This window comes from Meleagris gallopavo, chromosome 2, assembly GCF_905368555.1.
Source record: "Meleagris gallopavo chromosome 2, MGAL_WU_HG_1.1, whole genome shotgun sequence".
In the NCBI taxonomy this organism is placed as follows: Eukaryota; Metazoa; Chordata; class Aves; order Galliformes; family Phasianidae; genus Meleagris; species Meleagris gallopavo.
This window is the reverse complement of record NC_139405.1, coordinates 74,838,138-74,863,376: the sequence shown is the minus strand read 5'-3', so window position 1 is coordinate 74,863,376 and position 25,239 is coordinate 74,838,138. Positions and strand designations below refer to the sequence as shown.

General features: G+C 39.5%; 1 protein-coding gene across 1 annotated transcript; it reads right to left on the bottom strand.

Moving 5' to 3' along the window:
* Nucleotides 1-56: 56 nt before the first annotated feature.
* Nucleotides 57-25,239, bottom strand: UBE2J1 (ubiquitin conjugating enzyme E2 J1). Its single transcript, XM_085217650.1, has 8 exons — nt 25,072-25,239; nt 15,852-15,925; nt 14,227-14,358; nt 13,351-13,435; nt 11,420-11,525; nt 9,345-9,474; nt 5,722-5,853; nt 57-2,203 (listed from the first exon to the last, which is right to left on the bottom strand). Exons 1-8 carry the CDS (start codon nt 25,100-25,102, stop codon nt 1,934-1,936), a joined length of 960 nt encoding a protein of 319 aa, XP_085073776.1. The 5' UTR covers nt 25,103-25,239; the 3' UTR covers nt 57-1,933.

Below are 25,239 nucleotides of genomic sequence, written 5' to 3'. Positions count from 1 at the left end.
CCCCCCAATTATCTACATGCACAGCAGACTCTGCACATAAATCAACAGCCAGTTGATATATGTGCCAGTGAATAAACATTCACGTTTATTTTTCTAAACAACAAGTGTGCTGGCACAGCAGCATGGCTCTAGAAACAGAAATGTACACTCAGAACAAAGCTTCCAGAGGAGCAGAAAGGCCAAAAACCAGCACTACACTCCTGTGGGTCAGACTTCTCACACAGCTCTCTTGTGAGTACAGTGTGTGATACAGAGCAGGTATCCAAACAACACACCAACCAAGAATACCACTTTCAGAGACTATGGGACCTCCGAATTATTGTAAACATTTCTAACAAAATAAATTTACAAAGAGGAAAAACACATCACTTCATAGAAGACACCAAACTGTTCCGCAGTGGAATGTGATCTGTATTTTTCTTCCATCTCTGTTCCACAAACAAGAGCATCAACAATGCTATAAAGGTTTGTTGTCTAAAAAAAAAAAAAAAAAAAAATTAAAAAAAAAATCAGATGTCAATAGCCCCGTTAGACATAGAATGGGCTTTATTTATTTTAGAGGTTGCTACAGCTACATTAATGTTTCAAACCACTGCCACATACTGTACTTCACAAAATTTAGGAGAGCTGTAGGTAGTTTAATAAGTACTTGCCTAGAAGCAGCATGAAAACCTAGCTGAAGTCTGTGCTATTTGACAACAAAACCAAGATTAGTTACAGTAACATGGGTGGAAAATTATCCTTTCTTTTACTTCACTGCAATGCCTTAGAAGATTCCGCAGACAAAACCTCTCAAACCTTAAATTTTGGTCTATTCCCCAAATATGATTTCACAGCATTCATGAGTATCTTACCAGTTATTTATTTTTAATAAAATAATAATACAGAAAGTCTCTGGGTCCAATATTGATTTCAGGCTACAAACCACCAAAACAAAAACAAATAAAAAGCTCTGAGATACTTAAAACGTAACCGAAGACTGGCTTGAAACAGTTTGTTACTACCAAGTTTTAATAAATAGTTCTCTTAAGCATGTTCATATATATGAGAGCTTAAGTATAATAAGGTTTATGTTTTCTTTAGGAAATAAAACCACAAGTGAAACATTTGGCTTAATGCACTATGTATACTTCTGGTATAATTAAAAGACAATAACTCTGGGTAAATAATTATATTACATATTTATAACTATTGCAAGAACAGACATGTTTTACATTAACCTTCCAATTTTAAAAAAGCAAGATATACAGTTGAGAGTATTAGAAGAGGACATTCAAATCTTGCAGAAGATTATCCAATCTTACCTACAAACAAATTTAAAAAAAAAAAAAAAAACCACAAAATAATGCAAATAGTTTTCTGGCCCCTTCTTTCCTGCCCCACTCCTTTTCCCCTTTCACACACACACAGAGCAGAATATCTCAACCAATTTGTATGTGTTCTGCTCTCTAGAAATGTGTCACAGTAAATAAAAAGTGTTACAAAGCCGTATCACCTCTAAATTAAGAGCTCACTGGGCCCCAAAACATTGTACTGATTCATTTTATAATTTTGTCTCCAATGCTAGGTCTTATGCTAACTTACCTGGGGTCGTTAATTGCATTTATGTTCCATTAAAAAAAGTGAATCAGCCACTTTTTAAAATTGCCTTTTTCTAATTAATAAATTACTGTACCACCCCCCTCACACATCCCTTAGTCTTACTACTTCACCACGCTCTCTCCAAGAACCTGTTGGGCACTGAGTTAACACTTCTTGCAGTCAGACGTCCAGCTTGGCTTCTCTTACAAGTAATGTATCTGCAGCTACATTAACATTCGTAAGGACGTAAGCGTACATACAAAAGTAATCTTTGTAAACAGTTCTCACGTCAAACGCAATACAGAATGTTCAGCAGAGCATCCAAATGACTGCTCTTACAATAGAAACAACCTTATAACTCAAATATGTACTCATTAGCCAAGCACATTCTCCGAAATATAAGAGCCGCAAGCGCAAAGGTCAGAAGCACGATCAGAACGGTGGATCCAGTGTGGTTGGGGTTGGCCCTGGGCTGCTGCACCCGATTAAAGTCAGTTGAAGCTGGAGCCCACCTCTGGCTGTGCTGCTGGGCACGACGCTGCCGAGGACTCAGGGATGTGTTTGGGGGCCCAGACGGAGCACGCTCCTGACCAGCTGCCGTGCTGCTGGGCTGAGCTTCTGACTGAAAGAGAAACATGAAGAGCTGTCAGGCAAGGAAGCACGCAAAGCTGGTAACAAAGACAATCTGTAGAACTAAAATGGCTTCTCCAGATAATTCTTAATACTGATTAAAATGTTACTGGTACTTATTACATTGTTATGTACAACCAGTTTGTCCTCACACCACCTCGAGAAATCTATTTCAAGCAGTTCTAAGGACGTGAAGTGTCTGAAGAAAGTCCGCCCAATAATATTTGGGATCTAGCTTAGTTTCAAATCCAAATACTTCAAATACCTTTGCCTATGATTTGCTCAACTCCTTGCAGTTCAAGAAATCTTTAGTAATCAATCAGGCAGTTAAATCTTCGGATCTTTGAGTCACCTATACTGATGGGGAAACAAGTTCGGTAAAGCAAGGAAAGAAGAAAAGCACAAAGGGCTGAGATTAAACACTGCTGCACTGCTTCCCGTGGTCAGTTGGCTCCAAAATTCTGCTCTCATCGTCATAAACATCTCTGGGAAAGCACAAGACAAAACAAAATCCCCGGAAACCAAACGCCCAGCTGATTCCTGCACCGTGCACGCACACAACTACTGCCCTCTGCTGGTCACACGTTTGGCTGCCGCTACGCCCAGTGACAAACGAGCTGGGGCAGCTGCTGCTCCGCTCAGGAGAGCATCATCCTAAACCCGATCCACTCTCACTTTGTACGTCTGAAGCCATGGGATTTGACCTTCCACTGTCCCAATCCTGCTTCTAGTGTTGAAAGGATAAAACTTGCAGTGTTACATTATGAAGAACGGTGACACTGGAATTTAAGATTGAGCCTTGTCAAAATGTTCAAGCGTTAAAACAAAAAGGTAGGTCTGAAATGGATGTTTTCAGTCCAGTGCAACTACTTGACACATTTGACAGCTTGCCTGTTTACTCAGGTTTCTTGCCCAAGTAAGCAAGCTGCCTGGGATGCTCCAAAGAAAAATCTTTTAAAATAGATGAATTTCCACCTGGGGTTTTTAATCAGCAGAGACAGCCAAGAATAAGACAAGCAGGTTGGGGTTTAACACTGGATAAGCAGTTCAGCTCTACCATGCTGCTCTCTTCCTCTTTCCTTCTCAGAGAGGAGAAGAAAATATGTTTAAAAAAAAAAAAAAAACAACCAAAAAATCCAATGCTGCGAGCTGAAAAATAAGAGTAGTCTAATTCAAAGAAAAAAAGATCACACAGAAGCAAAAGGAAAATATGTACTTCTATAAATCTCACGTATCAATACACAGCTTCATTTTCCCCACAGAAGCTGCTCTCTCAGTAGTTGAATATTGACTTTAGCTGCACTATTTCATTACTCTTACTCTTCATCCAGTCAGTATTTTAATACTAGACACTGCCACAGAATACTGCTTAGTAACAAGTGAGGTTTAATATCTTCCTGATTTATAAAAAAAAAATGCAATAGCCAGTTTTTAGCCTGACACTTTGTAATTCTTACCAATTTTATTCATTAACTGCATACACCAAGGTGGGATATCTACACATCTGTCCACCCACATTTAGTGTATTAACATGGACTGCACTTCATACTCCCATAACAGTCCATAGGACTAGCCAGAACATCCAGAGGGATAGAAGGGCAATGTGCCCTACTGGTCTCTGCATGGCTCTCCAGCCTCCAAGAACAAGTCCACAGACTACGATGAGAGCACAGGTACCAACATTTAGGTGACCACTGCTATAGGAGATGGTCTCTCCAGCCCCCTGCATGCTTTGAGAAGATTTCTATCATTTTTAGCTTGAAAAATGGCAACCCTGCACTTAGCAGGGGGATTGAAACTGAATGATCACTGTGGTCCTTTCCAATTCAGGCCATTCTAAGATTCTATGAAAATGGCTCCAGAAAATTCCTAATATCCAAGAATTAGCAGCTCACAAATACAGGTATTTCTTCAAAATCAAACTAATGCCCATTAGACAGTGATGTTCTGATCCCTTAACACATGAATTAACTTTTTGTTTACTGTCTATGGCATAGAAACATTTTTAAAATATTATTATTATGTTTAAAACATTCATTCCACATGGGACTATTCTGCCATAAATTAAGTTGGTAAGTGACAACAAAGACAGCATCACTGACTGAGTTCTCAGAAACAGAAGTAATTTAAAAAAAAAAGATCAATTTTGACTGAAGTTTCCTTCCCCATCCCCACTCCCCCCAAGAAAATGCCACCAGTGCCTTGGTATTTTGGCCAGTTCTACAATGTAAGCCAGGATTTGTACTGAGAAGAGTAAAACAAAATGGTTTATTAAATTCTGAGCGGTCTGGAAAAATCCTTCTTGTGGAAAAAACCTATGTTATTAGCATGTTTATATTTCTACATAGCTTGAAAATATGTTGCAAACATGCAACAGATGGTCTGACGTTCTTTGATGTGTTATAGTTTTTTTAACCAATCTGCAGCCCCATCCTCTCTAGAAAACACAGCTTAGCTGGGATTTGTCTGCAATTTATCAGTGACTTTAGATTGCATTTGCCAGAGTCATAACAGCAGCTGCCTTGGCCCACTACCAGGCCTCGGTCACTTCTGAAACTATTATGTAAGCTCTGTACCTAGCAGCATGAAGATGTAAATGCCATGTAATTTACTTCAAATGTAAGAATACTTTAGTCAAATTTAAAAGCTACAAATTACCACTGCAACATTTTTTCCTTTCACTAAGAACACAATTGAAAAAAAAAAAAAAATCTATTATAGATCAAGCTGTTGGAGTAGGTCCAGAGGAGGGCCACAAAGATCAGAGGGTTGGAGTACTTCCCCTGTGCGGACAGGCTGAGGGAGCTGGGGCTCTTCAGCCTGGAGAAGAGAAGGCTCCAGGGGGAGCCTTACAGCAGCCTCCCCATACCTGAAGGGGGTCTGCAGGTAAGCAGGAGAGGGACTTTTTATAAGGGCATGTAACTACAATAGGACAAGGGGAAACAGTTTTAAACTGAAAGAGCGTAGGTTTAGACTAGATGTTAGGAAGAAATTTACTCCGAATGGTGAGACACTGGAACAGGTTGCCCAGCAAGGCTGTGGGTGCCCCCTCCCTGGGAACATTCACGGCCAGGCTGGATGGGGCTTAGAGCAACCTGGTCTAGTGAGAAGTGTAGCCCATAGCAGGGAGGTTGGAACTAGACTATCTTAAAGGTCCCTTCCAACCCAAACTATTCTATGATTCTATAATTCTGCAGATGGTAAATAATATCTAAGACATAATACTTTAATGAAGAGTAATCTCATGTATTTAATGAGCTACTGGAAAAATAACTGCTAGAGGAGTATTTAAATAGTCTTATAGTTTGGTTTTAAGACAAGAAAGTGAAAACACGAGATCTTTGTTTTCAGAAGTCATCCTGCATGATGTTTGCTGAAGTTCACATAGAAATGTAGAAAATCGACAAGAAACACATGGATTGCATACTGGTAACGAAGCCTCCTATCAGTTCAGTAGTGCAGATTTCACATTCAGACAATGCACTGATAAAACTCAGACATGGACCATACCATTGCACTCGCTGGATCCTGGAATGCTCGAGTTGCACCATCCTGCTGGGGCTCAGGTGAAGTAGCAGAGCAGTTCAGTCCTGCTGAGTTTGAAGATTCTGCTTCTGACTTCCTGGATGAATTGACTTCTGCCTGCAAGTAATACATACACAAGCTTCAGAGATGAGATCAAAATTGAAAGATTTATATTTTCCCAGAATATTCATTCCAAGAATTATGCCAACTGTATTTCAACACACCAACAGGTTTATTTCATAAAAGTTAGATTTTCATAAGACTACAGATAATAAACACCAGTTTAGATAGTATCCCAGTTTTATTTTGGATTTTCTTAGTTCTATTTATTTGTGCATAGTAGTAGGCATAACATTAACAAAACAACACGTGATCAGAACAAAGAAGAAAATTCTTCAAAAGATTATTATGCCAGAAATAACACCATCTTTATAAAGCTTCTCTTTCTCACGATGCTTAAGTAAGTGCTGACTGTACTGTCACACGGGAACTAACACAGCCTGTTTCTCACCAGGGCTAATTAGCCTCAAGTAAGTGCTACCTTGAGTTTGCTGTAGTGGTTTGAGTACTAGGATTGCCTCACAGCCAGAAAGCATGCATGTGCAGGGCACTACCCTGCATCAGGCAGTAAGTTTTCATCAAGTCTCAGTGCAAGAACTAAAATAGATGTACATACCTTTATAATACTGTATTACATACACATATAAAATGCCTAATAAGATAATTTTTCAGAATTAACTTTTCACACTTTTGGAAATTTGAGATACTGAGATCTGTAGGAACATACAGAGAGTTGTTAATAAGCCCCCTCCTAAAACAGTATGTTTGCAATACCCATTAGGGATAGAAAAGGACATATCACCATACTCCTGAATTAAAACACTTTACAGCATATATGTATCCACATTTAAAAAAAAAAAATTTTTTAATCAAAAGGTTGGGACCAGATAGTCTTTCCCCCTCCCCCCCCCATGAGCAAGTCTCTCTCCCTGAAGAGCATAACATTACATCTCCCAAAACCTGTATCAGGATCTCAACTTATTCCAGAGATTACAATTCCAAATTTAAGGATTGGTACCTGACTTCAAATGGGAATATAAGTAAAGGTAGCAGGAAATACAAATCGGTTAGAAACCAACCAGTCATGCAGGTAACAAGCTAAGATGATCACAAAATAATATTCTTCCACATTGTTATTCTGTGTGGGGAAATTATATTCCCTGCTTCTTGACACTTAATTTTCTGATTTTCCTGGAATACTACTGCCACTGAAACGATCTGAAGATGTTTTTAAGATTCAAAAATACTTACAATCTGACAACGATAATACTGACTTCTTTTTACATTTGACTGCTATGGACTCTAATATTAGGATGGTTAAGATAGCGCAATTTATGACTCAAATGTGGATCAGAAACAAATCAACACAGAATCATGGAATAATTTAGGCTGGAAGGGACTTCCAGACATCACTGGATCTAAATCTACCCTCAAAGTAGGGCCGTGTCCACTCAAGTTTGGAGACTCTTTGAAGCTGGAGATGCTAAGGTTTGTCTGAGAATTGTGCGCTGGTGTTTAACATGGTACCTTTTTCCAGCCTAGTTTCTCTTTTCTCCAGGATTTACCTTTGTTCCTGGAAAATCTAGAGACCTCACAGAAAATTGAACAAATTTAAACATAATAATGAAAGTGGATGGAAAACTAATTTTACTGCATAATATGCCTTATAATGGCAACGTGTGGATATAACATATTGTTTTACAGAATAAATTCTTATAATGCATGTATTAGTCATATCTTTTAAGTGGAATGGAATCTATGGTATATAACATCTAAAGTGCACAAGATTTGCAAGTCATGTTATTATGTGAAAAACTGTTGTTCTCTGTCAAACACGTCAAAGCTCAAAGAAGCGGGAAAACTAAGGGAACACCTTTTTCTCTTGAATTTCACACTCTTTTCTCAAGACCAAACATGAGCATTTTAAAAAGTTATCATTTTGCTTAAGGCTGGTATGAAAGAATTTCTTATAATCCTAGGACCTAGAAAAAGTTAGGGAATCTCTTCTACAAGGATGAAGATAATGTAGATATTGCTTATATTTTTTATTAGCAGAGAGGCTCACCCAAATTACACACCCAATTGGCTATTTAATGAGAAATCCTATTCCATAAGCTGACATGAAATGTACTCACATTATTAAAAACTTCTGTATTTCTCTGCCAGTAATTCATACTACTTTGCTACAACCAGACAAACTGTGTGTCTCAGTCTAACACAACATGAATGATAACAAAGCCAACAACAGAGACTTGAAGGACTGTAAAGAGAATGTTAAAACCTGAATCATGTTCACTTATTCCTTTAGTGTTTTTTCCCTTCAGAAATTGAGTTAAATACATGGATACATGGAATGCATCAATGGTCTTTAGAGACTGACATCCTTAAATCTTTCATTTCAAAAAATGAAAAAAGTATGAGAGGTGAGTTCTTGAAAAAAGAAATTGTACTGAGATATTTGTGCAATAAAGACTAGCAGTGCTTAAAAAACTAAACTCACACTTTTTAAATCTTATATGCTGTAAAGAAGATGGACAGTGAATCTAATTTGCTTTTCTGGGTAGCTCAGCTTTAAAATTCTGTCTGTAGTTCCTCATCCTCAAAAATATCTGTATGAGTTTTTAACCACAAGCACTACGTGTGGACTCCTATATTAACACGTGTAGGCGTGAGGTAACAAAGGAATGCACCTGTCTTGCAAAACTGGCAGCGATGCAGGAATCTTCACTCTCATAGCACACAAAAAAACCCCAGCCTTTAGGACAGTGTTAGGAAAAAAATGGGTGATATAAGAGGACATACTAGCACTACTTCCCCGAGTGAGGATGCATTCTACACCACTGCCACATTGTCACATTATATTTCATTGTTGATCCCTGCATTCACGCACAGTGCCCTTCCTTAGTGGAAAAATACAATTTTAATGCAAAACCCAATGAAAAAAAAAATATTGTACATGCAAGACATGCAATTCCCTAAGGCACAGATGTCGCTAAAAACCTTACTTTCACCAAAACACAAGCTAGAAAACATATTTTGGGTTAAGAGCAACTTTCACACCAGAGTTCAACTTCCAGTATCTTCAGCTGCAGAGCAGTTCAAAAGCATTTGCAACCATTTTTCAGTCATGTTTTATTCCTTCCATAAGCCAAAAGAAAAAAAAAAAAAAATCACAAAGAAAAACAATTTTTTTAGGTTAGCTTTGCCCAAATTTTCCTAGCACATTTCTGACAAAGTCTGGAGAATTTAATCATATTATTAGTGAAAACATACAACTGAATATATGCTTTTTTTTTTTTTTTAAACCAGAGTAGCTATCACTGAAATTATTACTAATTAATCAGTACTTGAGATGCACAGTTTATTAACTGTCACATTTCCAGAGATCCATTCCCCTTTTTCTCCTTCAGTTTTTCCTAAAAAACACAAGTTTCCATGTAGTAATTTATGAAGGTTTATGAAACAATTTTTTTTCCACAATTTATTTTTTTTTTTCCTCCAAGTTCTGTACAGCAGACAAAAAAAAAGTGTTTAAGCAGTTACTACACCTTGAAGCTAATTTGTCTGGCAAGTTCTTTAGCCTCCTTGTCTGCCTGGCTTGATCCACTTCCTGACGTTAGTGGTAAGAGGGCTGTCTTCATAGATGTGCCACACATTTCACAACAGAAGTCTTGTGACCTGGCCACAAAATGACAGAGCTCAGAATGACACATCCTCAGAACATTCTTGTATGCTTGGTTAAGCAAAGTATTTGCAAAGCAGTCCATATAATGACGCAGTTTCAAGAGCAATAGCTTTAAAAGCCTCTTTCCCATCCCTCATCCCCCATAAACTGCATTGCCTTGAAACGCGTTGAATAGAATCTATACTACAAATACATATTCTCTTTATCATTTAGGAAAATATTAGCTTACCTATACATTGCTATTATCTATTATTAGATTAATAATTCGTAAAGACATTAAAACTAGTTTAATGTCCAAAGCAAATAAAAAGTGTAAACTGGAAACAGTTGACTATTATTAAAAATTATAATAATATATTATAATATAATAAATAATAAATTGACTAATATAAAATTAAATGGGTCTCAGGAGTTTGTACCTCAAATCCAAAAGTTTCTGCTAAAGCATTACCTTCACTCTTGCACACAGAATTTGTCTATAGCACATACTGAAGGCAGTTCTTCAAGCTGACCAGAGGCCAAACAGCCTTGTTAACACACTATCCAGATCAATTCAATAAACCCTACCTCTCAGCAGGGTTTATTAGCTGTAACGCAGTGCCATGCTGCAGGCTTCTGATCAGCTCAGAGTACAGGCACAGTAAACTCACAACTGTGTGTTAAAAAAAAAAAAAAACAAAGGCACTTGGCCTCTGGTGATCATTTAGTTCAGCTTCACTCCCTTCAGTAATTCCTATCTACATTGTATCCTGACACAGCCACAGCCCAGATCCAAGACTGCAGATGTGGCTCACTAACACTGAGTAGAGAGGAAAGATCACCTTTTTCTCCACATGCTGGTAATGCCATTCCTAACGGCCCAGGAGGCTGCCGGTCTTTGATGCAAAGGTGCATTGCTGTCTCACAGCTAACTTAGAGTCATCATGACCCCCACTTCTTTTCCAGCCAAACTACATTCCTGCTAGTTGGTCCCAGCTGATACTGGCATTATTTCTCCCCAAGAGCTGTACTTTGCATTTCTGTTTGCTGAACTTCTTGAGATTTCTCTTAGCCCATTTCATCAGCCTGTCCAGGTCCCTCTGGATGGCAGCACAACCCTTTGGCATTTCAGAGGCTCTTCCCAGTTCTTAATAACCTGCAAACTTGCCAAGGGCACGCTATGTCCCACCATACAGGTCATTAATGATGCTGAATACCTCTGGTCCCACCATCAACCCCTGGGGTACACCAGTAGTGAATGACTGGCCTCCAGCTGGACTCAATACCCCTGACCAGTCGTTTGAGCCTGGCTGCTCAGCCAGTTCTCAATCCAATTCAGTATGCACTTACCTAGGCTATGTTTCACAATTTTTCTCTATGAGGATGTTGAAAGGAAGACAGTACTAAAAGCCAATCTTAAAGTAGAGATAAACAACATCCACTGCTCTTCCCCTGCTTACCAAGCTAATAATTTCATTAAAATCCCAAATATAATTAAGTTAATTTCCTAAAATTATTCAAAAGCCATTACTTCAGATTTTGTTGTTGCTGTTTTATTATGTTCCTGAGGGAAAAGAGGCTTTGTTGTTTGTTTTCTCTATCACTCACTCTTACTCCATCACATTAATTTTCCTTATGCAGTACGATTACCACTGTATCACAATGTTACTCACATCTCTACCAAACAAAATACAGATGAACTTCTAATCTGACCACACAACGTTGGCAGGAACACAGCCCTCCCCAAGTAATTTGTTCATCCATAAGCCCTCAGCTTGCACAATATTCAGGAAAAGAAAAACATGTAAGGCACAGAATATTCCACTGTTTTGGTTTTGTTTTGCTATTTAAATAAGTGCAAGAGAACAGTCTCCTGACTTACACTACTTACTGCTCAATGCCTTACTCAAGAAAAGACAGTATATGTGTATTTATCACAGTAACAAAGTTAATACACACTTCTTCGCGAGAGCTCTTCTTTCTTCTGGTGTATAATCCAGAGATCCTATTGCTCCTTCACCTTTGGTTGGCATAAATCCAATAATTGCTAGTAAAGCTGTTCTTACTAAAATAGGAAAACAGATATAAATAAAGTTGCAGAAATAATGGCTGCTTCATCTTACTTTGCAGTGAGTAAGAAGGATTACAATACTCCCATAAAACCTCTGTTTGGTCCAACAAGTAGAGCTGTTCATTTCTAAATCCAGAACATGACTTCCCATTTTTTGAACTTCACATTATAATGCAAGTCAAAGTCTATTTTACCATCAGCCAACACGGAGAAGGAAAGCTAAGCTGTCACAAAAATACTGCATCAGTATAGAGCTCCAAACTTTACTATTACGCTCCAAATAAAAAATGGATATATAAATGATAAGGAAGAAAGATGCAGGTTCATAAGGCATCCTTCTTTTTGTGCATATTTCCTATCAGACAAACATACTGCAATTTAGTGCACAGAAGCTCAGTGATTTTCTTTTATGAAGTGTATTGCAGAATTTGTTCCCTTTATGTCTTCATGTTGGGTAAGGAACTAACTTAAATACAGATAACTCGTAACAGAACAGAACTGTTGCTTAAAACATCTCTTTTTGGGAATACTTATCCTCCAATTCTGCTTTACATACGTTCGTGAGATTTAAGAATTCAAAGCAGTTTGCCAAAAGATTTGGTAAATAAATATAATATGAAAAAGCATCGCAAAATAAATATAGGATGCATGTGCATTCCTATTCCAAAGACTGTTTTGTGCTATTTGAAAAAAAGTAAAAGATTTGACAGTACTTGAATTCCTACGATCTTATCAACATTATTTAAAAAATGCAACTGATATCCAAAGAAATAACTGATATCCTGTACTCAGCAAGACAGAAGTTACACATACATACATACATACACAGAAACATCACCGTGGATCAAGTGTGCCAACTCAGAAACTGTTCACATAATAAAACTTTTGTAAAAAAAAGCAGAGAAAACATTCAGTTATTCTCAGCTTAGATCACATATCTTTCCTCTGGAGTGCTCAGAGGTAAAGCATTAGAATGAAAGCTGACCCCTCTCCTCTCAATCAACACTCAGGCTGATTTTAGTGACTAGACCAAGGGGAAAAAAAAAAAGTGAAATAATGGAATTTAAAATATTTATGTAAGAATGATTTTTAAAAGCTAAGAATATCTTAACAAGTCCAAGAATTTTTATTTGGATGCACAAGCATTAACAGCTTATCAATACTCCTCAGTTTCTCAATCTTTTCAGCTTGTGTTTATTGACCATAGTTTCCAAATCTTCCTGCATCCCTCTTTCACAACTTCACATTTCTACAACTCTCCCATTCTTTTGCTCCCTCAAAAATCTGCCTCCCCTCCACTATAAGCTCTATTCATTTTCCCACACGTGCTGCCCCTGACAAAAATAATTTAAGAACATGGGTGTGTTTGCATGGGGTAGAACACAAGCAGCAGAAATTGCATCTCCTATTCTTACTCAGAGCTAGGAAGGTAATCTTTCTGTTCTGCTTAATATTTGCAGTGTCAATGCAATTTCCATTTATTCTCCTAATATCATAATAAATAAATTAAAAAATCTTGAAAGTAGCAGAACTGCTTTGTAATTCAGTCAGGTTTTGTCAAACAAACTAATGCAAATAAATAAATTAATGTACACAAAACCATGAAAAGAGGTTTTTTTTCCTGCTCACTCCTCAGTGAAGAGCACAGGTACAGCAATTCCAGAGTTTCTTAGAATTCAGAGAAGCACATGAGAGGAGTTTTGGCATGTATACTAAGAATTAGTCCAAGCATCAAGAAAGATATTAATGAGGTAGTATTGTAGTATTCTTTGTAAGATTTTTCAGTGTAAAGATGATTTTTAAATAATTTGTTACTTACTACTCCATGAAGGCTGCCATGTTTCAGGATGATGCCCTGAGATGCTTAAGCAAATTTTCTTCCCCACTTCAAACCTGCCATTAGCCTTTAAAGAAAGGAAGATATAATAAAACGTGAAGTTATTTTGTACAAAGAAAACGAGTTATCAAAATTATCATAAATCCATATGCAAATAATACTTGTTACTGTATTACTACCAACCTCACAAATATGGCATTCAGCCTTCTGAACAAAGAAGTCTGCCACCTTCATTCATGCACAAAGAGACCCCTACCTGGTATGGCCCAGTGTGACATGAGGCTTGCCTGTTGCTCCTGTAATCAACACGTGTGGAGAGTGAAAATCTAGAGCTGTATGAAATTACACAGAAATACAGGCCTTCACCCATATCATAGGTGTGCTTTACACACGTTAACAGAGACCATGTAGATCATGTAAGTTCAGCTAGCTCCAACCCCCTGCTATGGGCAGGGACATCTCCCATTAGGCCAGGTTGCTCAAAGCTCCATCCAGCCTGGCCTTGTGCACAGTGGTGGCAGGCTGACAAATGGACAAGGTGATTTTCGTGGTCATTTCCAACCATAATTACTCTCTCATTCTATGACCCACAGAGACAACACAAAGATTAGACATCCATATAAACAATTAGTATTAGTCTTGGGGAAGCCTTCCACTTGTAGATGCAAAACTTCATCTAACTACAGAATACCAAAGTAACTTTGAAAGACTTCTGTCACTAGATAGGCAGCATTAATTGTACTATGTCCCCTGTCTTATAAAAGATAATGTTAACTCAGGTGACAGGAATCTTTCTCTCAGATACCCAAGGTAAAACTGAACGTGTAAAAAAAATGAAAAACTAGTACATATTCTTACCGTCAGCAAAATAATGCTTGGTGGTTTCATGGGATATTCAGGTGGAAGTACTATTCGTCCGTGATAAATTCCTCCATCAAAATCTGAATCTGGAGGACCTCTCACAGTAAAGTGCCATTCAAAAAGATTATCCTAAAATACCCACAGCAAAGGAAAAAGAAAAAAGTGTCAAGGAAGTTGACATCTAATCATCATTTCTTTAGCCTCTGTTCTAAGAAAACAATGAATGGCAAGTTTCAAAAGAAGAAAAAAAAAAATCAGATAGAGATTAAAATAACCAACAGTATACTAACACTTCACTGAAAAGGATAAATGAAGTAGCTTCCTGATAATTTTCTTACCATATGACTCAGTTGGAAAATTCAAATGTATCATTCAAGGTCTTCACCTCTAGTTGTGCCTATTATTAGAACAGTTTTATTTCCTGACACGTGGAATATAAGAGTCAAATATGGGAAAACTCAGTCTTTGCCCCAGTTATACAGAGCTGGGAGGCTCACTTCAAGTAAGAACATTAATCACAGACTTCTATGTCATGATCTCTTCTGTGCCAGGGCAACACAATGCAAATTCCTGAGAATTCCCATCCTCATTTGTTTTTCCACAAAGACTCACCACTATCCTGCCTTACTGCAATACATAGAGTTTGAATTTCAGAATATTTTCATCGGACAAGGAAATAACTTCTTAAACATTATTTTGGGGGGCTCTGAATTTGGCTTTGTACTTTAGACATCCTGATGCTCATGATTCCTTGGACAAAAACAAGACGAGTCCTACTATTAACACTGCAGTCCAATGAAGCTTGCTTTTGTTGAATAAGGTCTCCTAACTAATGCTGAACACAGATATCACATGCCTGTGACTGCTCATCTTGCTACAGCTTTTCCCAAGGAAGGGAGCTGTCAACATTTCCAGCATTTCTTCTCACTGTTCACCTCTCAATGAGTCACCGTTCAGACTGCAAAATAAAGTTTTCATTTCAATTACAAGTAATAGCATGAGCTAAACCTTACGTCTCACCTCAGAAAGAAGAAAACGAGGCACAGACCAAGGCGAATCAGTAGTAAAACAGAAACATACTACCAGCTACAAGCATGTTTAATATGCTACACATTTCTGTAAGCAGTTAAATCAATTCCCGAAACTGAGCCTAACATTAACTTTTATTTTTGTGATTATTCCAGAAAAATCAGAACTCGTTTCTTTTTATGCTTCTAAGCACCAGAATTTCACCATTCTTTCAACTCAAAACCCTCACGTGATGCCATGTTCTGGATTTGGGATGAAAATAGTGGTGGTAACGCTAATTTTTGATTACTGTAAAAAAGCTTAAACTTAATAGTCTCAGGAAGGAGAAGGGGGAATAAACATATTGTACCCATGTGACAGAACTACACAGAATGTGAAAACACTATTATTGTGTACTTTCACTGAAAATCTCAGTCTGTAGTGCTGTTAACTATAGAATTCTGCTCTTGCTTTCCAAAACATCTGAAAAACTAAATTTACTTTAAAATTGTTTGCTGCTATTTAAATTAGCATGTTTAAATGTATATAGAGGACTTATAGCATATACTACAGAGCCTCATTACATGCTCCTGCAAGCACATGGGGAAACAAACCTCCAAAGGCTGTGCATGATAATGATCTGTAGGATCCTTCAGTTCCGCAGCCTCTTTCATCAAACGTTTGACAGCTGAAAGAAAGAAAGCACGAAACATGAAAATAAAGAAAAAAATAGCACATACTGCACACAAACATACATAAACACTTTGGAAAGAGCTCCTTTCAGCTAACTAATACTTTTACCACATCACACTTTTTCACTAAATTAATAACTCAAGATACAAAATAAATTACTCACGCTGAATATATCTTTTAAATGACTCATTCAAGCACAGAGTTATGAAAAACATTGCATGGTCACAAAGTTTCTCAAAAGAAAGCCTTAGCAGCAGGATTACAGTAGCATTGTATTATTAACTTCACCAAAGACTAAGAGGAAAAACAAGTATCATTAACCGAATCTCAGTTTTTCAAAAAGATGTAAGAAACTACCAATCCTAGTATTTTACCATAAGAGGTATATATTCATCTTTAAACAACTGCTGGAAATCTTTAACCTGACAGCTCTTGTGATTATTACGTGACTAGTTCCTTAATCAATCCAAAGGAGATCACAGTAAGACTTGAGAGAAGCCAGCACACCAGCAACGCAAGGAGATCTGTGTTTATACCAGATTAGAAAACAGATTCACCCAGCCAAAAAAATTGGCACAGTTCTCTGTAATCTAAACTTACTAACGAACATGGACACAATGGTATTCTTCTATTCTAAGTTCAGCATACCTTCACAGTTACTCTCTATCCTTCTTTTCAGAACAACCAGCACCATCTCTCTTTCCTGCATCACCTTCTTCCTTCCCCTTCAGTAATTTTTGTTTTCAGTACTTGCCCAGTCAGGTGCTCTCATGAGCATCACGCAATAACTCCCAATAGGCCCAGCCAATCCAAAAAGCAGACTGAATACAGGAATGACAGACAAGAAACTGAAGGATGTCACCTCATGTGCAAGGTTAAAAAGGAAGTCATTACCACCTCCTGCTGCTCAAAAAAAAAAAAAAAGAAGACAACTAGCAATATCAGTTACTCCTTTAAGAAGATGTAATGGCAATAGGACGCTCTACTCCATCAGCCACAGCCAGTTCAAGCCATGGATGTCTCTCCCACTCATGTAATTATATCCACAGAAAGAAAAAAACCTGCCCAAGTTTCCTTTTACCACAGCTTTTGAAAACACTGCGAGCAAAGCACAATTCCCGGATTTACACCACCCAACTCTGTGACTTGACTTGCTTCCACAACACTATGAGGGAAGCCACCTCCCCACTATTTTAATTTCAATTTACTGTGAGAAGTTCTTTTCCTTCTTTATACTTCCTGATAATTATAAACAGGACAAAATCAATTCAGTCCAGAAAGCAAACATACTCCACAGGAGCTCTCTGCTGCATCAGGAAGTACTGGCAACTCCTCACAGAGCTCCCGAGCTCATCCACTCCGCAGTGGATCAAATCCTACCAAGCAAAACTGTGAAAAATCTGAAAAAATGAACATAACAAAGCCTACCAAGGCTTGAATAAACAAAGTTAGTTTGCACCTAGCCTAAAAGGAGGGATCTGGGCACACAGCAGCACTTTGGGCCTGTCCCACCAGGAGCAGCCTGCATGCCTGCAGCACAGGAACACAGGGATTTGCACCAGGAATTAACCCAGCCAGCTGCCAGGCGTGGAGAACAAGCAGCTAGGCTCCTGCTAAACTTCTTATGTTGAAATTCTGTCTAAGTTATTTCTTTTAAACATAAGTCAGACTATAGATATAAGCCTGCAGAACACATACTGAAAGAATACAAAATCCTATTCCACTCTTGGCACATGAAACACACCAAAATATACTGCATAGCTTTTCTATATCAGAGATAAATTGCTTGTAAGAAGTTTTTGATATTAAACAGGGTAGTATGTCTTCAGAAAAAGCAGCATATGTACTTCCACATGTGACAGGTACACCTGACACGTAGAGGAGATCAGGCTTGACTGACAGGGTTCATCCTGACAGCATAGGATTTAGTGTTGTTCAAAAGCCCTGACTTCATTAAGTACAGCTGCAGAATGCATAAACACAGTCCCTCCTTTAGCTACAGGAAACTACAATGGAAAAAATGAAAGTAATTCCTGCAGTCTGCTAGCAACAAGTGCATGACACTCATCCAAACTTGGTTTAAAAGAATCTTGATGTGAAACATGGCATTTCAACCCACTCAAAAAAAAAAAAAAAAAAATCACACTGAGTCATCTGAGTGAGGGCCTGGCAATGGCAATTCTGAAAAACGAGAACAATTTGGATTCATTCAATACAAAGAACTGCAAACTGTTACTAAGTCAAGAAGTATCGCTAACTCTCGTGGGGAGGAATATCACCACTGACAAGCAAAATCTGTGTGATGTACACTTGTATGACAGTAGGTTTATTCCTATTCAAAAAGTGTTTTAGTTAAATCCTACTTCTTATGATGAATAATTCATCCTGCAGTTTGTCTTGGACCATGCCTGAAGTCCTATTCATGTCCTCCTGCTACTGTGCCCAATTTAGAAAACTCTGCACCTGAGAGCTCAGGAAAACACTATACAAAGAAAATGTAAATGATCAACTTCCTAAATGTAAATATTATTGCCTGTGATGGAATTTGAACATCTGTGGTATTTATCTTAGTAAAATATTAACAGGGTTCTAAAAATAAGGTCTATCATGAAAATAAAGATAGCCTTAAAACAATTGTATTTAGCCAGAGAGCCTTGTTTTGATACAAGTGTTCTGTACTTAACAAGGAGAGATTTCAGTTCATTTTTGCATAACCAACGAACACTATGCATTGCAATCCAACGAGCTGACCAAGATAAGAGCGTTATATCAATGCAAATAAGAGAGACTGATTACAGCATAAGGAAAAAGGCACTTTCGTTCACTGGAAGCCTAGCCTAACACTCAGAAAACAAAAGCCTCATATATCACTACAAGCTTCCTAAAGGCCTGCCCTAACATCCACACAAAGTAGCAGCGCAGAGCTCCAGGACAAGGGCATCAGTGAGGCAGGCTCAGCTCATGGTGTAAAACCCACAGCAGTGCAGCCTCATCTTTCATGTTGAGTTATCAAATAATTTCAATTACAGCTCTATTACATGGAGAATTGTACTTTTCCAAGTTGTGTTATACTCCTAGAGACTGGTTTATTAGAACTACGCACAGGGAGCCTAACACATAACAGTGTGTGTGACCTGCAGTGTCACCAGGTAACCGTGGGTGATTTTCCTGGACAGCTTCAAATCTGTCAATTACATGCGATCACAGTAATTAAAACAATAAACAGAGTGGATAGGGGTCAGGAAAGTAACATGAAATAAAAGTTATAATCTCTCTGCAGAACAGTGTCTTCTGCTCTAGAAACAGGGTACCTGGTGGTAACTACTCTAGAAATAAGACTACTGCCAAACTTACAGGTAAGCAGCACACGGCTAAAGCTTTTGTGCTCCATTTTTGCATTCTTCCTGTCCATTCATTTTTAACCTCACTTTTCTTATCACTGAGTTAAAATATGCCTTCAACCAGATTTTTTTTTAATTCCTTTATATTTTTGTACATCTTTTCACAAAAAAAAAAAAAAGGATCATATTTTCCTAAAATTTACACAGCTGTTTATAGTCACTCAATTCTGAACTGAGACCACATTTAAAATTTCCTTAGAGGACTGAGATACATTTTTTTTTTTCTTTTTTTTCCCCAAGAAAAGTTCACATCCCAGTCATATCCACCCAAAAATCGTATGTCAAAAAGACAGATGATTTTCCAGTCACCCCAGTCTTTAAGCCACCAATGAGGAAAACATGCTAACATGCTCCACAGTCTGTTTCTTTAATGCTCTTTATCAATGCATTCCCTACTGCTTCTATTTGTGATGGGACTAAAAACTCTTTACTCTGAAAATTCAACAACAGAAGCATGTTTAAAAAACAAACAAACAAAAAAAACCAAAAAACACACATACTTGCATCAGACCGAAGCTCAATTACATGCAAAGATGCCCAGATTTTCAGAAAGACAACAGTAGAAGCAACTCATAGCACTGGTGACCACCTTACCAAACCTACCACCTCCAGCACTAGGGGAATGGGCAAAGTGAATAGGAAATTAAAAAGCTGGTCTCAACATTTTAAAAGTCATCTCTAACCAAGATCTAATTCAGTTTCTGAACCACTTCAAACACCTTAATGTATGCAAAACAGTTTCACTACTACTATATTAGAGAAATCACACTTCTCTGTCTAAATAAAAGCAAACAGACACAAGGATGTCACTCACCAAGTGCTGTTTCCTGCTACATTCTCTACTAGAGAAGTTCCCATCTTATAGGCATCTTTTGAGATAATAACAAAAAAATCTTACAGAACTGAAACATGCAATTGCAGAATTCTAATATCTGGGGCAGCCACAGGTTCCAAAACTGCTTTTATTTTAAAATTCAGTTTGACAGTTGCTTTCCATCTTCGGGGCCTCACTGCCATCCTCTCCCAAGACCCACACTCATGCAGAGTATTGAGAACTGAGAGGAAAAAACAAACAAACAAAAAACAGGGAGGCTTTTATTGAGCCTACTCTCTTTCTTCTCACCCTCGGGAGCAACACACCTTCACTCTCTGTTTCCCTCAGAACAGGGAGCTACATTTCAAAACAACTGTTCAGTCAACGCAAAGTAGGATAAAGCTTATCAAGGGTAAGGTGCTTGTTGAATACACTAAGACCAAACAATACCTTCAGCCTGCCTCAAGTTCTTAACATCCATTCAACTTATTTCCTTTACTTTCTATTGACTGTTTTTAGTAACAGAGAACTAACACACACTTGGTGGCATGAAATGCTTCCTTACTTGCACAGAAGTACAGAGTGGAGAGAAAAAGTATAGTTTGTAGGACAGCATTTCTTCACCCTGCAGTAAATGAATTAAAGATGACAGCTAAGAGGATCACCACCTAGGCATATTATGCTCCCCACGTATCAGGATCCAGAGGCACCAACAATAGCAAATGTAGGACGTGCTCCATGCCTCACTCCATTGCTGTCCGCAGCCCCTCAGGCCCACACCAGTACATTTCTACGTAAGAAGCCCTGCTAAAAGGAAACAACTCTAATAAAACCACCGTTGTTGTTTGCAGGTTCCAGGTGAGTCACTAAGCAGGTGGTCTCAGTTCTGTGTATGTGTCTGTGCTAATACCTGCTCCTAAAAACCAGTAATGTTCCATGAGAAATAGGAGGCCAAGGAATCCTGTCACTGCAGGAGAGTGGCTGCAAGGTTTGACATCACGTTTGAGGGTCACAGCATTTAGGGGAAAAAGCAAAAATAAAGATTAAAAAAATGGTAAAGTGCTTATTGCAAGTAGCTGTCATAAATTTCAGAAATAGAGATGTTCTCTAAGCGCAAAGAGGATGAGGTCTGTGTTTCAGTGCACTGAGCTTTACTACTAACAGGAGCAGTTTATCAGCCATATGGTAGCAGACTGATATACACTGCCTAATCCATTTTGAAATTTCAAGACAGAAAGCAGCTTGTCCTTTTAGAAGTGCCAAGAACACAAAAATATGAAGCAAAAAAATAAAAGGCTTTGCCTTATTGAGGCAATACAAAGAAGTGTGAAGCACAGAGTGGTGAATTTTTTTCTTTCATAGATTAATGATGCTTTGGGGAAGAATTAAAAAAAAATATATCACATTCATTGATTATGTGAGGGACAGCTTCAGGTGGCTGCTCCACACCTCCTCACCCCTACAGAGGACAGGTGACAAGGGCCAGCAGCAGCTTCACACATCAGCCAAGCCCAGACCCACAGCACTTCTAACACACCACTCTGGGTGAATGGGACTTGCTGAAGCACCTGTGGCATTGCCCTGCTCGGCAGCAGGACAAAGGTGTGCAGCAATAGTACTCCTAGGTTGAGCTATATGAAAGCACACAAAAAAAAAAAAAAAAAAAGGCACCAGAAAGACCAGCTAATCCTCATCACGAGTCCAGTGTAATGCACCTCCTCACAGAAATAGTGCCCATGTAGCATCACTGAAGAACTTCAGCTCATATCATGGCTTTACAGCAGAATCTGGCTTAAGATCAACAAAAGAACAAGTTTCCTTCAATCAAATTTTCTTTAAAATGTGTTCTTCTCTAATTGCAAACAATTTTTGAAAAAGTCTGCTATCACTTTTAAATAAACTTTTCCTAATCTTTCTAAGTAGCATTTGCCTTCTTTACAACTATTGAGCAGACAGAAGTCAGCATCTGGAACCAGAGTTTGCTCAAGTCCAGAAGCAGATTTCAACAGGCAAAGCCTCTTATGCTGGTACAAAACAGTTATAAGAATCACAGAATCATAGAATCACCAAGGTTGGAAAAGACTTCCAAGATATGCAGTTCAACCTTCCACCTGTCACCAACATTTCCCACTAAGCCGTGTCCCTAACTACTATCTAAATGCTTCTTGAACACCTTCAGGGATGGTGACTCCAGCAGCTCCCTGGGCAGCACCTGATTGCTCTTTCAGAAAAGAAATTTTTTCAGATATTCAACTCTTCTCTGGTGCAACTTGAGGCCATTCCCTCTTGTGCCATCACTAGGTACATAGGAGAAGAGGCTGACGCCCGCTTTGCCACAATCTTCCTTTAGGTAGTTCTAGAGAGCAATAAGGTCTTCCCTGAGCCTCCTTCAGAGGAAACAGCCCCAGTTCCCTCAGCCCTCCCGTAAGACTTGTGCGCCAGAGCCCTCACAGCTCTGTTGCCCTCCTCCAAACACGCTTCAGGGCCCCAGTGTCTTTGTTGGGAAGGGCCAAAAACTGGACACAGTACTCGAGGTGCGGCTTCACCAGAGCTGAGTGCAGAAGGATGATCACTTCCCTGCTCCTGCTGGCAACACTACTTCTGATACAAGCCAGGACGCCATTGGCCTTCTTGGCCACACTGCTGGCTCACGTTCAGCTGAGCGTCGACCAATACTCCCAGGTCTGTTTTCTCTACACAGTCTTCCAGCCACTCTGTCCCACGCCTGTAGCACTGCCTGGGGTTGTTGAGGTCAAAGTGCAGGATCCAGATCTTGGTCTTGTTGAACCTCATCCTACAGGCTTCAGTTCAGCTATCCAGCCTGTCCAGATGCCTCTGTAGGACCTTCCTTCACCCAACACTCCCTGCCAGCTTGTTGTCATCTGCAAACTTCCTGAGGGTGCACTCAATGTCCTCATCCAAGTTATCAATAAAGACACTGAAAAGGACAGGCCCCAATACTGACCCATGTTTCTCATTACTGGAAATGGGAAACATGGTGGATTTGTTATCAAGTATTTCAGCACACTTACATTAATTGAAACCACCTTAAAATTAGAGCATTGTGCACTTCTGTCTTCAGCCTTCAGTTGAATGGCAATTGTAAAAAAAACTACACTGTGTTTACTGCACATTTAAACACAACAAAAGAAATTTGTAAAACATACAGGAATATTAAATAGTTGAATGTGCTCATCTACTTGCTTAGCAGAAAGAAGTGCCAGACTAAGTGCTTTGTGTAGAAATAATTAACTCATGTTGATGGGTAATAACAGTTGAAGAAACAGTATTTACTTGGAATTTCTTTTTGGTATTTAATATCTTCTGTTCATATTTTTATAGGAAGATTTAATGTATCATTGGCTTCTGAAACAAGTGATTTTAAGCAAATCTTTAACGGGTTTTTACCAGCCATATGCTATAGAGCATGTTTGATCTGGGAAAGCAGTATCGACCCATTGTATGAGTCATTTATTTTTCCTGAAAGAGGTTTGTTTTGCAATAGAACAGCACAGGTGGTGAAAATCAAGTCAGTATAGAGAATTTTCACTTGAAAACAAGAGAGTGGAAAAATGCTTCACAAATATTTGCCATGATCCCAAAGGTACATCATCACCACTACTTTCAGTGACGTGGCAAACCTGAACTAGCGCATATGTTTGCCTGCCCTTGAAGTACACATGTGCAGCATATCAGAGACTTAAAAAAAAAAAAAAAAAAAAAAAGGAAATGAAATAAATCTGCCTTCCTGGTATTTCAAAATATAACGAGCACATCACTTGCTTTGTGCTCCTCATTACTCAGGTAAGTTGGGCGTGAGGAGCAAAGAGAGAAAAGAAAACATAATTTAGCAATAGACACGAGGCATGTTTTGTCAACAAGCCTGTCATTTGCATTTGCAAAACACAAGTCATCTCGATGCTAAGTTTCTCCCCGCCTCCCATGCTGGTAATAGGACAGCATTCATCACAGTAACATGAAGCTGATAACACCTGCTGCCCAAAGGTGGGCTGGAGCAACAGCGGCAGGACAACAACTGACACAGAAATGCACCCAGTCCCAGAAGCTCTGCTTGAGAAGCCACAGAGGCACACAGACAGGTCGCTGCCCCAGTATGGCCCTGCAGGAGGGAGCCCACCTGGACTTGGGGCCCTTGCTGGGAAGGAAATCCCTTTCTGCCCTTCCTGTGCTGTTTCTCAGGACATGTCTTCAAAGAATCATAGAATGGCCTGGGTTGAAAAGGACCACAATGATCATCTATGCGCAGGGTCACCAACCACTAGACCAGACTGCCCAGAGCCACATCCAGCCTGGCCTTGATTCACCTGAGGAAAACCATCGTTTAAGGACTCAAAATACTGCGTAGTACTGGCAACACAAGAATTTCATTGCAGAAGACCTCAAACCCACATATACGCGCACATGTAGGTGTGGCACATAAAAACAGCACACAACAGCTAATGAAAAAGCCTCACTGCACAGACTTAGCCAACATCAGCGCCTGTCCCTCCCCACCCGCAGGCCCGAGGAGCCAGCAAACACCTGACAGCACGGGCACAGCCACGTTCGCACACCAGCAGGCAGCAGTTCCAACCTACGCGTCCACCAACCACGAAAAAGGATAAAAAGGCGTGGACACACACAGACACAGCAGCGACCCGAGATACTCTGTTCCCCTCAGAGAGAGCTCCAGCGTCTCCAAGCACCGCGGGCCGACCCGCCCTGCGCAGCCGGCATCAGCAGCAGCACGGCCCGGACCCGCCCGGCCCGCCCTGCCGCTCGCCCCCCTGCCGGCTCTCGCCCCCCCACTAGCGCTGAGGCCGGGCCGCAGTTCTGCCCTTTGTTGGGCGAGCGCTCGGCCGCCCCAGCCCGGCCCCGCTCCCTCCCGCCGAGCCGCGGGCCGAAGGCGGCTTAGCTGCGGCCTACCCGGGCTCTTGAGGTTGTAGCGGGCCTCCATGACAGCCGGCACTGCTCTCCCTCCGCGGCGTCTCCGGTAGCGGGGGCCGGGGGAAACCGAAGAGGAAGAAGACGCGGTTCGGCCCGCCTCGCCTCGGGAAACTCCCCTGACGTGGCGGAGGGAGGCACCTGCCGTAC

Excerpts from the sequence above, each read along its gene's own strand:
- UBE2J1 (XM_085217650.1), bottom strand. The coding sequence starts at position 25,102 with ATGGAGGCCCGCTACAACCTCAAGAGCCCGG. Across the intron at positions 11,526-13,350 it reads ATGGCAGCCTTCATGGAGTA|TAAGAACAGCTTTACTAGCA; the intron begins GTAAGTAACAAA and ends TTCCTATTTTAG. Across the intron at positions 2,204-5,721 it reads AGGATCCAGCGAGTGCAATG|TCAGAAGCTCAGCCCAGCAG; the intron begins GTATGGTCCATG and ends TTTCTCTTTCAG.